At 38.8% G+C, this 12,719-nt stretch overlaps 1 protein-coding gene across 8 annotated transcripts in view; it reads right to left on the bottom strand.

Annotated features, from left to right (window-relative positions):
* Positions 1 to 396: 396 nt before the first annotated feature.
* Positions 397 to 12,719, bottom strand: part of LOC117352220 (spindle assembly abnormal protein 6 homolog) — a 180,770-nt gene continuing 168,447 nt past the window's right edge. For all 8 annotated transcript variants that reach the window (XM_033928535.1, XM_033928519.1, XM_033928564.1 and 5 more), the window contains one exon: positions 397 to 1,044. In XM_033928535.1, the coding sequence (XP_033784426.1) occupies positions 953 to 1,044 (92 nt within the window). In that variant the 3' untranslated portion in view covers positions 397 to 952. The remainder of the gene's footprint in view (positions 1,045 to 12,719) is intronic.

Raw genomic sequence — 12,719 nt, 5'->3', positions numbered from 1 at the left:
CCTCAAGGTCTAACTCTGGCATAGACCATCCCATTGCCAATTTCACGCTAGTGGTTTTAGCGCTTGCTTAGCGCACGCTAAAATGCCCCACGCGCTCGCTGCTACCGCCTCCTTTTAAGCAGACGGTAGTTTTTCGGCTAGCGTGCGCTAATCGTGTGCGCGCACTAAAAACGCTAGCGCACCTTCGTAAAAGGAGCCCCTAGTTTTCCCCGTTCATAATTGATTTCAGCTGATATATGTATACACTGCCTTTTTAGTTACACGCAAGATCCGTTGTGATAATAGTAGATGTCATGTGATTTGCAAAATGCAATTGTCTCCAAACTGAGAACAGTCAATCCCAAACAAACTTCAGTTAAGTATAGCTTGTATTAAAAAAAATAAATAAACCTTATGTGAACAAATGCCTTTTATACCGGCATAATAAATATACAGTATAGTATCTTCACTGAAATGTAACAGTACTCATGATGTGAACTGCCCAGAACTATTGGTTGGGCGGTATACAAAAGAATAAATTATTATTATAATACACAATCTGAAATATCCCTATTTCCTTTTAGAAGCACTTGTTGATTTAAAAAACAATCACATCCAAACATTTTAATAAGAAAGGTGACTGGTACATAAAGCTTACACCACACACTATTTTTAAAATAGATAACATAAGAAATCTTTTTTGCTTACAAGAATTACAATATTTGCAATATTTTAATACGTGTTTTGAGCTTATATTCAATTACTAGTGACTAAATTAAAAATGTGCAATAAGCAGTAAGAACTTGTGTGCATCGTAGAAAATGTTGAAGTTATAGACAAAGGTTTCCTTTAGAGTGATGCAGTATTTTGGCAGTTTTGAGGAACACCAAAATTTTAAAAGGTTCAGTCGCATAAAATACCTCTATTCAAAACCAAAGGTTCAGTTTTTTGCAATTATTTCCATTGTTGTGTTTTAAGATGCAGGAAGTCTCGGCTGCTGTCCTGGAAAGTAGGCCGACACTACTGATGAACTTCCTTGCCTAACTAACGTAGGTCTTGGTGCCGCTGAAAGAAAAATTCAATATTGTGTTAAATAGAAATGATGTGATCCAGTTTCTGTAAATCACAGCCTGAGATTTGGGATGAGGGAATGCAGGGTTGAGGTAAGATGCTTTCTTGGAATCCTGTCGTTCTGCTTATGATTTTCATTGAGAAGACAGGTTTTTATGTCTCACCTGGACTTGATTCCAGGTCTAACAACAGGAAGATGGAGTTCCTTAAAGTTTATCATGAAAAACTAACATTAGTTAACTTGGTAGACAGATTACATGACAGGCTAGACCAAAATCAGCAAGGAAGAGTATAGATAGAAGAAAAAGGGGGATTACAGGGATAAGTCAAGGAACACCTGACAGGTCATGGACCTGATGGGCCGCCTCGGGTGCGGGCTGCTGGGCGCGATGGACCTCTGGTCTGACCCAGCGGAGGCAACTTCATATGTTCTTAATGGTTGGTTATATCATTAGATTTGCATGCAACATTTGATATAGAGGATCATTGGATTTGATAGACTCCAGTAGCTTTGTTTTGTCTTTTCCTGACTGTTAAGACAGTAAGATTCTCAGTTGTCATTACTTTGACCTATCAATTATGGCATTCCCCATGGTTCTAGCTTGTCCCCATTTCTCTTCAATATTTTATTACAGCTTTTAATATAATTAATTTCTGCTCTTGCTCTTTCATATTATATGCATGCAAATGACATACAGATTCATTGTATGTGGTTCACAGATTAAATGGAAGTAGTAGATAGGATTAACAATAGGTTCAGGTGGGTGAAAAAGTAAGAACCCTTAACCAAGAATGGCGAGTTCTCTTTCCCATGACAGCCACCTTGCAGGGTTCCTCAGGGATCTCCTATCTCACCTTTCGTTTAATATTTATATGAGTTCTCTGGGCTCTTTAACTTTAGGAGGAGAATTCCTGAACTCCTATGCAAATGATATTTTTGTTTTATTATTGATCCTCTCAGACCTGCAGTATTCTTATCTTAGGATAAAAACGTGTATTAATAAAATAAGAGAATGGCCATTGTCTAGTCTTTTAAAGCTAAACACAGATAAAACCACAATTATTTGATTTAGCTCCTACTTTAGTCAAAGATTTCAAATTTTATTCCAGTAATTAATGATTCTCCCCCTGAAGTGGAAAATATTTTCAGAGTTCTGGGAGTAATAATGGATTCCTCTATGACTATGGAACACCAAGTTAATAATTTTGCAAACATCTTTCTAAAGCTCAAGACAACTTAGACCGATTTGTTCGTGTATATATTTTTATTTATTTATTTTTTGAGAGACGCCATTTTGCTCTGGTAGTGCCATTTCTGATTTTGACCTACATGGGCTACCGCAAAACTTTAAATGCAGGGATCCCTTTAAAAAAAACCTGGAAAAAACATCAGCTGTTGCAAAATACTGTTGCACAAATGATTTTTAAAATGAAAAATTGGGATCATGCCACACCATTATAGATTCAACTTCATTGGTTGTCTATAGAAATCTAGATTATTTTTTAAAACACCCTGTTTAGTTTACAAAATATTATTAGTGCAGTCTTGCAATTACTTAAATCTTTCTTTTGGGATACCTTTGTTATGTCGAACATGTCGCACTATAGAATGAGAACTTCTGTGTTTTCCATCTATTACAAACAGTATTACAAGCAAAATGATTTCTAGAAAGCTTTTTCTATTTCCAATCTGTCAATATTTGGAATTTTCTTCCTTAGGCAATTTGTCTAGTATCTTCTTACTTGTTTCATAGACAAAGGTCTATCTTTTTCATGTGAACCTAATTCAAATATTGTAACTATCATTTATTTATTTTTTTATTACATGTTCCTGGTATTATTCACTAGGAGCTCCTTTTATAAAGACATTGTAACAATTCCCCTTCCCCACCCCTAGCAAATGCACCAAAGCCCATTCAGTTCCTTCAGGCTTCAGTGCATTTGCCACAGAAGAATCATCAATGTGGCCCTAGATTCCTAGATTCTTTGTTTTATGACTCCACTTTGAAACTTAATGAGAAAAGGTAAGCAATAGGGCCCAGATTCTATAAAAGATGGCTAAAGTTACGGTAGGTGCTTAGATCAGCGTACCTAGCCGATCTACATACTAACAATTTTAAAAGCTTAATCAGTGCCTTTAACAAGCAACTAGTATTTCATAATTAACTTAAATTAAACTTAGACGGTAGGGCTACTAGGTGGCGGATCATAGATGTGTTTGACATAAATAGGGTGCACCTAAGCTTAGGATGCTTACTGACAACTAAGTCCACTTTAGGTGCAATGCTATAAATGGCACCTAAGGACAAACTGGGACAGACCAATGGTCCATCTGGCCCAGAATCCCTTCCTCACGGTGGCTAATCCAGGTCACACATACCTGGCAAAAACCCAAATAGTAGCAACATTCTGTGCTACTGATCCAAGGCAAGTAATGGTTTCCTCATGATTATCTCAATAACAGACTATGGATTAAAAAAAAAAAAAAGTTTGGACACATTCTGGAGGAAACCAGCTACGCTAACTACATCCTCTGGCAATGTGTTCCAGAGCTTAACTATACTCTGAGTGGAAAAAAAATGTCTTCCTATTGGTTTTTAAACATATTTCCCCTATAACTTTGAATGTTTGCTAATCTTTGCAATTTTTGATGGATTAAAAAAATATTGATCCACTTGTACCAATTCTACACCACTCAGGATTTTGTAGGCTTCAATCATATCTTCCCTCAGCTGTCTTTTTCCAAGCTGAAGAGCCCTAACCTCTTTAGTATTTCCTCATGCAAGAGGATTTCCATTCCTTTTATCATCTTGAATTCACTTCTTTGAACCTTTTATAGTTCAGCTATATCTTTTTCGAGATAAGGCGACCAGAACTGAATGCAATATTCAAGGCGAGGTCACAACATAGAGTAATACAAAGGCATTATAACATTCTTAGTCTTATTTTTACTTTTCTAATAATTCCTAGCATTGTTTGCTTTTTTGACTGTCGCCACACATTGGGTGAAAGGTTCCAGCGTATTGTCTATGACGACACCCAGCTCTTTTTTCTTGGGCACTAACCCCCAAGGTGGACCCTAGCATCTGGTAACTATGATTTGGATTATTCTTCCCAACATGCACCGCTTTGCATCTGTCCACATTAAATTTCATTTGAGATTTGGATGCCCAGTCTTCCAATTTCCTAAGGACTGCCTGGAATTTTTCACAATCTGCACTAAACTTTGAACAGTTTAGTGTTATCTGCAAATTTATTCACCTCACTAATCATTCCAATTTTCAGATTATTTTAAAATAAGTTAAATAGCACTGGTCCCAGTACAGATCCCTGTGATACTCCACTATTCACCTTCCTCCATTGAGATAAATGGCCATTTAACCCGTTTTCTAGCCGATAAATTCATAATCCACAACTGAACACTGCCTCTTATCCCTTGACTACTTAATTTTCTCAGGAACCTCTTATGAGGATCTTTGTCAAAAGATTTCTGAAAATCTAGATACACTACATCAACTGACTCACTTTTATCCACATGTTTAATCACACCTTCAATGTAGTTAAACAAATTGATGAGGTAAGACCTCCCTTAGCTGAACGAATGCTGACTCCATCTCATTAAATCATGTTTGTCTATGTGTTACACAATTTTATTTTTTATAATTGTGTGATACGAATGTGAAACGTATGATATGAAAGGATTATTAATATTGAATGACACTGCCTAGGATCCATGATAGCTGTTACAGGGAAACACAAGTATTATGAGAACGAGCAAGGCCAGAAATTTTTCAGCACCTACTGATAATTATGAGAGCAGGTCATTGTCAGCTCAGGCAGGCTAGGAGTTTCTAACACATACTGATTGGTAGGCAGGCTAGGAGTTTCTAGCTCAATCCACAAGCATTCAGTTAACTCAATCCATAAAGGGGGGATGTGTAATCAGATTGGTAAATATCCTCCACAAGGAAGGGGATGGGAAATTAACACATACTGATTGGTAAACATCCTCCCGACATTGGGATGGGAAATTAGCTCACGAGGCAGGCTAGGAGTATATTGATTGGTAAACATCCTCCCGGCATTCAGTTACAAGGAGGGGATATGTATAAATATTGCCTTCCCAGAAAGGAAAGTTACCTGTAAGGGGGGGGACATTTCCACCACTGATACGCTGTGTGATGACATTCTGAATAAGCCTCCTGTTCGTGGTCCCCCGACAGAGTGATGACGTAATAACCGTGATGATGTAATAACCGGTAACGTATTGATTCAAACTCTGTACTTAATCAATGATTATGGCTAGAAATATTGTATATATGTAATAAAACTTAATATGTATACTATTTTGATTTCCTGGCATTCTGTCCAGTGCGGAAAGTGACTGAAGGTATTTGGTAAGCCTTTTTAAATAGTAATACAAATTGCTTCCACTGAAGTTAGGCTTACTGCTCTATAATTTCTCAGATCTTCCCTGGAACCCTTTTTTAAAAAATCAGTATAACATTGGCCCCCCTGCAATCTTCAGGTACTACAGATGACAGGTACTACAGACGACAGGTTACAGATCACTAACAACAGTACCCTGGAATGTATACCATCTAATCCAGGTGATTTATCATTCTTTAACTTGTCGATTTGTTTTAGTACATCTTCCAGATTCACCAAGATTTCTTTCAGTTCCTCTGCATCATCACCCTTGAAAACCATTTCCAGTTCAGATAGATCTCTTCCATAAAGACTGAAGCAAATAATTCATTCAGTTTCTCTGAGATTCAGTGCCCAGACTCTGTTCCACCAGGAAGTGAATAAGGAATCAGTGTGTTCTTGGATGCTAGGCTCACATTTTGATAAACAGGAAGGAGCAGTAGTAAATAAATGTCAGTTCTATTTGTGGAATATTTAATATTTGTATCCTTAATTTGAATTGTCAAATTTGATTATCTTGGTTATGTATAGATTATATCTATATTAGATTAAATAAAATCCTGAAAGCAATTTAAATTAAAGTGAATAGACTTCAACAGACACTTAGGAGAAAATTCTGTATAGGACGCCGGTTTCTGCAGCCACCTAAGAAGCGGTTGAGAATCGCACACCGGTGTCCTATACAAAATCATGTCTGCCCTAAAGAACAGATGCCCAATTCTACCTAATCGGCCCAAATCTCTAACCAGCGCCCATTTCACAGGCGCCAGTTAGAGAATCATGCCTGATCACTTGCCATCAGCTGATCACAGCAAGGGAATCCCACTGCCACTATAAACTGAGCAGCTGTGGAAGGGAACCCCCACCCCTCACCCCATGAACTCGGCCGGCAGGAGAGATGCTCACTCCATCCCACCAGAACCATATGGGAAAGGGGTTGGAGGTAGAGTTAGGAGTATGTGGTGAGGGGCCTGAGCCTTGGAGGGGACGATTCAGAGGGAGTGGGCATCTCTCCTTCCCAGTTTGCCTTGGGAGGGGGGCACATTAGCTCCGGGACAGGAGAGAATGGGCATCCCTCCTGCCCGGCTTACTTCACGGGTGGGGGTTTTGGTAGGAGAGAGTGGACATCCCTCCATGCCAGCCAACTTCACAGGGGGTATCCTGCTACAGCCACTCAGCTGTTTGCAGCAGGGAGATTTCCTTGCCATGATCAGCACAGCAGCCACGTCTATTCCGTGCGTTAAGGCCCTAATGTGCCTTCGTAAAAGGAGCCCATAGTGTCTTATTAGGTGATGTTAATTTACATTTAGAAGATGTGGACTATCCAGGAGTTAAAGATGTATTGTCACATTTATCAACTTTTGGGTTTAATTTACCACATTTTACTAGATTCACCAGAAAGGCCACCATTTAGATTTGATTTCTATGATGAGTAGCGAGGCTGGTCAAGAGCAGATTTTTTTTAACTGACCTCATTTGGAGTGGAAGTCTTTGCTCAGTTGTGCCAGTTTAAGTTGCATTGCACAACTTAGCTGCAGACTAAAAAGTAGTAAAGTTATAAAAAGAAAGGTTACAAGAGGGTTTGTTAATGCAACTGAATTTTGGGCAAACTATGATTTGTGCTCTTCTCCAACAGATGCAATGGACTTTTATTCAAACAGAGAATTTCAAAGTATTAAAAATTAAAACACTATCATACTACAAAAGAGTGATTAAAGAGAGCATAAATCTGATATGTGGTATGATCATGAATTTATTAGTATGAAATTGCTTATTTGTCAGTTAGAATGGAAATGGCGGAAAACAGTGAGCAATGGAGAAGGGAAGTGAAGGCATATACAAGTTTGTTAAAACTAAAACATAAAAAAATATTATTCAGATTTAATAAAGGATCCTGCAATTAACATTAAGAAACTGTTTATAATAATATACAGTATTCCCCCAATATTCACAGGGGTTCCGTTCCAGGAACCCCTGCGAATCTTGTAAAACCGCGAATATGGTTTTTCATGAGGGAGACTGGAGAGGGCAGTGGGAGAGGCAGGAAAGAGCAGCCAGAGCATCAGCGAGTGCAGGAAATCACTCACTGTATGCTCCGACCGCCTCTTCCTGCATTAAGTCAGGCCTTACCAATCAGGAACTGCGTGTCAAAACAGCTCCCGATTGAATAAGGCCCGACTTAGTGCAGGAAGAGGCGGTTGGAGCATACAGCAAGTGATTTCCTGCACTCGCCAGCGCTCCGGCTGCTCTCTTCTGCCTCTCCCGCTGCCCTCTCCTTGGCGGTTCATAGTCGGAAAATACCACGAATGACCGGGACTGCGAACCGCTGACCACAAATGACTGGGGGAACACTGTATTGGATGTAAAGGAGTAAAAAAAACCTTTTCACATCAAATTAGGGCTACATAGATAAATTGGCTCACTATTTTCAATCAAAAATTGAAGAATTGAAAGCATCTAGAATATGTACTAAACATCCAGTTTGTGATTTACTTTATATTCTTGATTTTTTATTTCTGATCTAAATTGGAGTACATGCAAGAAAATTGACTGGTTTCAGTCTAAAAAGCTTTATGAAAAGTACTTTTGATCCTACTGCTGCTAGGATAGTTGTCATCCAGCAGTTTTTAGGGTGAGATCAGCCAAATGTAAAGGTTCATTTAATTGCAAGCTATGCTATTATCAGGAGAATTCTCATCTGATAAAGAGCATATTATCATTACAACTATTAAGAAAGACCAAAAGAGTTCTGCCGAGGAGATTACAAACTATAGACTAATAGCCTCCATTCCTTTTTTTGTCAAATTTATGGATTATCTTGATCATTTTAACCTTTTACATCCTTCACAATCTGGATTCAGATCACTTTATAGTACTGAAACATTGCTTCCATCATTGTTGAATCATTTATATAAGCTTTTTAGTAGGGGTAAAAGTGCATTGATTTTTCAATTTAATTTAAGTTGTGCCTTTGATTTGGTTGATCATAAGTGTCTGCTAAATTGTTTAGAAGCTTTAAGAAAAACTGGTGATGTATTTCAATGGTTTTCTGATTTTCTGTCCTCTTGATCATATCAAGTATTGTTTCAGTCTGAATTTTCTTATACCTGGAGGAATCCTTGTCTTCCACAAGGTTCACCATTGGCTGTCATTATTTAACATCTATATGTCATCTTTGGGTTACAGATTAACAAATTTAGGAATGTATTTGCATATATATGCCGATGATATTATAATTCTAGTACATATTGACAAATAACCATCTGATCAAGTTATGTTAACTACCACAGTTTATGTCTAGAGTTGAAAACTGGACAATGGAATTTAAATTGGTTCTTAATCCTAAGAAAACCAATATTTTTAATGCCACCCTTACTAAGTTTGAGAAGGACCACTTGTTTTGCTTTCACCTCAGTAAAAAGTAGTGCACACACAAAAAATTTTTGAGTTGTATGGCTCTCTCATCAAATAGCTCAATGGCAGTCTCTCTAGTAAACAATGCATCTTCTTATTTAAATTTTAGGTGCATGTTAAAATTATTTACTAAATTTCTGGGGAAACAGTGTATATTGATGAAGTACTATACATAATGATGTCAGATTTATATTTTTGCTCTTTTTGAACAGCTTGACTCTTTTGTAAGCCACTGTGTATTAAGATTACAAGGCTCAGCGGGCTATAAATAAAGTTTTATGGTATGTATGTTATATCTACTCTTTCCACTCCACACAGTATTTTACAGAAGTGTTCTTCAATCTTTTTATACCTATGGACTGGCAGAAATAAAATAATTATTTTGTGGGCCAGCAACCTACTAAGACTGAAATTTTTTTTAAAATCCCAACGCCGCCCTGTCCCCGCAAGCTCGGTCCTGCAAACCATCTGATCCCATCTGCACAAGCCTCAAATAGTTATGATTTTATATTGAACATATTTTATTAAAGTATAAAAAGAAACAATATTCTATACAATTGTCATTTTATAAATACAAATAATACAGGGCAAGGATCAACAAAACCCCCCGTCTCCCCTCCCCTTCACATATATCCCCTCTACTATCAAGAAAACTGAATAAGCCAAATTATTACAGAATGCTACACAAATATCATGCTATCAGAATACCGCAGTCACACATGACAGGAATGGTGTTAGGGGGAGTGCAACTAGGGCAACTGCCCCTGGTCAGAGAGAGCCCTAAGCCAGCTGGAAGCTAAAGTAGCACTGCCTGGGCTTTGCACTCCCCAGTTATGTCTAACATCAGCTCTAGCAGGATACAAATTTCAAATCTGATATATTCTAATCACATGATAGAAATAAAATTATTTTTTCTACCTTTTGTCGTCTCTGGTTTCTGCTTCCATCGTCTTTTCACTCTCATCCATCCACTGTCTGCCCTCTCCCCCTTCCATATGGTATCTGCCTTCTTTCTATGCCCCGCTCCCCTTTTATCCAGCCTGTGCCCCCTCTCTCCTTTTTACATGATTCATTCTGCTCTCTTCATTTTTATCTCTCCTACACCAGATCTAGCATCTTTGTCCCTCTCCCCTTATTTCACATCTGACTCCCCTTCCCAGCATCAATCTCTCTCTACTTTCTTATTCCTCTGTCTCTCCCCTTTCCCTCATCTGATCTCTCCATTCCATCCTGACTCTTTCCCCTCCTCTAATCTCCCTGCCAGCTGTTTCCTTCCTATTTTCCTCCTCCCCTGTCCAGCAGTACCCCTTCTCCCTTTCCTCCTCCCCTTATTCAACAGTAACTCTCTTTCCTTCCCTTTCCCTTCTTCCCTGTCCAGCAGTACCCCCTTCCCCTCCCTTGTCCAGGAGTACCTCTTCTCCCTTCCCTCCTTCCCTCTCCAGCAATGTTTCCTCTATTTAAGCTAGCGGCAGCTCTGTGTGCTTTTAACTTCGGCACACAGTTGCCCCTAAGCAGTAGTTTAGCCACGGTTTCATGAGGCAGCCTCGGGGCCTTTGGTAGGTCAGCCCACATCGCATCATCGAAGCGGGCTGGCCTAGCAAAGGCCCCAAGGCTGTCTCATGAAACCGCAGCTAGACTACTGCTTAGGGGCAACTGTGTGCCGAAATTAAAAGCACACAGAGCTGCCGCTGCAGGTCTGGGGGTGTGGAGGCATGCGCGGCAGGGGTCCCGGCATATGCAGTGGAAGGCAGGAGTCCCGGCGAAGACAGGAGTCCCAGCATAGCGATGGAAATAGGAAGTTGCAAGTCAGTTGATGCCGACACCTTTTGTTGCGGCGGGGACCCGAATCCTTCACAGACCGGCAAGTTTTTTTTGCGGACCGACACTGGTCCGCGGACTGGCGGTTGAAGAACACTGTTTTACAGGGCTTTACTATATCTCCCATTAGACATCTCTTCTCCAAGCTGAAGAGCCCTAGCTGCTTTAGCCTTTCCTCATAGGGAAGTCATCCCATCCCTTTTATCATTTTTGTTACCCTTCTCTGTACCTTTTTTAATTCCGCTATATCTTTTTTGAGATACGGCGACTAGCATTTTTGAAGCAGGAATTTGAAATATGATCATGTTGAACTTTTAAAAAACATGGAGAAAACAAAAATGTACAGTTATGATCATAAGTTTACACACCCCTGGTAGACTTTGTCTAAAATATGTACCATTAATGGAAAATATTAGTGATCATGCAAACACATTTTTTTTTAATGTGTTTCAAATTATTTTTCTATTATTAACGTTTATTAAAGTATTGTACAATACACAAAACTGAAAATATATGTTATATAGTCTTAGACATCTATATGTTATATCTGATTTAAAACCACTATCACATGATATCAATCCCTCCTCCCTTCTCCCCTCCTCCCAAAACAGGATTCAAACAGATGCAGCCTATACATATGCCTAAATAATCTTGTCCAGATAGTTTCTCATTGACTAACAATCACTGGAAGCTTTGTTGTGCATAGTTTTGGTCACCGTATCTTTGGACAGACACCTAATCTGAAACAACCTAGTGAAAAGCAAACTTCCAACAGAGCTCAAAAAGAAGAGAACGGTACACATCCCTGCACCATGCCAAGCTGCAAACTGTGCCAACACATTTAACAGGATAGCACAATCGCTCACATGGGGGAAAAAAAGACATCCAGCATAAGGGTTTCCTACACATGCTCATCTTCAAATGTGGTATATATCATTCAATGCAAAAATTGAACAGAAGGATGCTTCACTAAATTGCCAGATGCTAAAGACTAGAATCGATTTACACAGACGCCACATTAAACATTGCAATGCCAACCAGGGTATCACCTCTGTCGGACAACACTTCAGGAAACCGGAACACTGCTTCAATGATTTTGTATTGAGAATACTAAAAGAAAATTTTAAGACAATCCAGGAACAAAAGACTTTTGTAATCAAAATGACAAAATAATTTGACACCCATCAATCAGGGCTCAAAGGTCTGGGTTTTCTAACACATTACAAACAATAAAATTATACTGCTTTGTCACCCTCCATCTCTCTGTGTCTCTCACCCACCCAGCATTCCCGTTCCTTACTTTACCCACCCCTACCCTCTTCCCGTGGGACTACCATTGCAATGCTTTTATGTTTCACATATATATTTTGATATTTGTCAGCATTTGCTCATTTCTGATCTAAAAATGAGAGGTTGCCTTCAAAACCTAATCAAAAAATGCATTAGGTTAGTCCAATAAGAAAAGGTATCACTTCTTTTCTTTTCTGTTTTGCTTTATTTCTATATATTACCTTTAAAAGAGAACTAACACAGCTACCACATCATTTTACTATTTAAAATAGAAACATAGGAAATGACAAGAGTCTGTCCCATCCACACCAACTACTAAGCTTTACAAACCATTCTTCGAGAGAATGGCACTCATTCCATAAAGGAATAGCAAAAGGACAAAGTAGAAAAATCACAATAAAGTAAACAAAAATCTATTCTCTTCCAAGGAATGACAGGTAAAAATCACACTCAATATCAACAAATATCTCAAACAGGTAGAGAAAAAGGGTTTACTTACTCATTCCATAAGAACTTAAGAATAGCCTTACTGAGTCAGACCAATGGTCCATCAAACCCAGTAGCCCATTCCATGCTACCGATCCAGGGCAAGCAGAGGCTTCCCCCATGTCTTAATAACTGATTATGGACTTTTCCTCCAGGAATTTGTCCAAACCGTTCTTAAAACCATCTATTCTATCCGCTTTTACTACAACCTCTGGCAATGCGTTCCAGAGCCT

Source organism: Geotrypetes seraphini, chromosome 1, assembly GCF_902459505.1.
Source record: "Geotrypetes seraphini chromosome 1, aGeoSer1.1, whole genome shotgun sequence".
NCBI lineage: Eukaryota > Metazoa > Chordata > Amphibia > Gymnophiona > Dermophiidae > Geotrypetes > Geotrypetes seraphini.
Note: the sequence above shows the minus strand (reverse complement) of the source record. Positions and strands in the feature narration are given on the sequence as shown.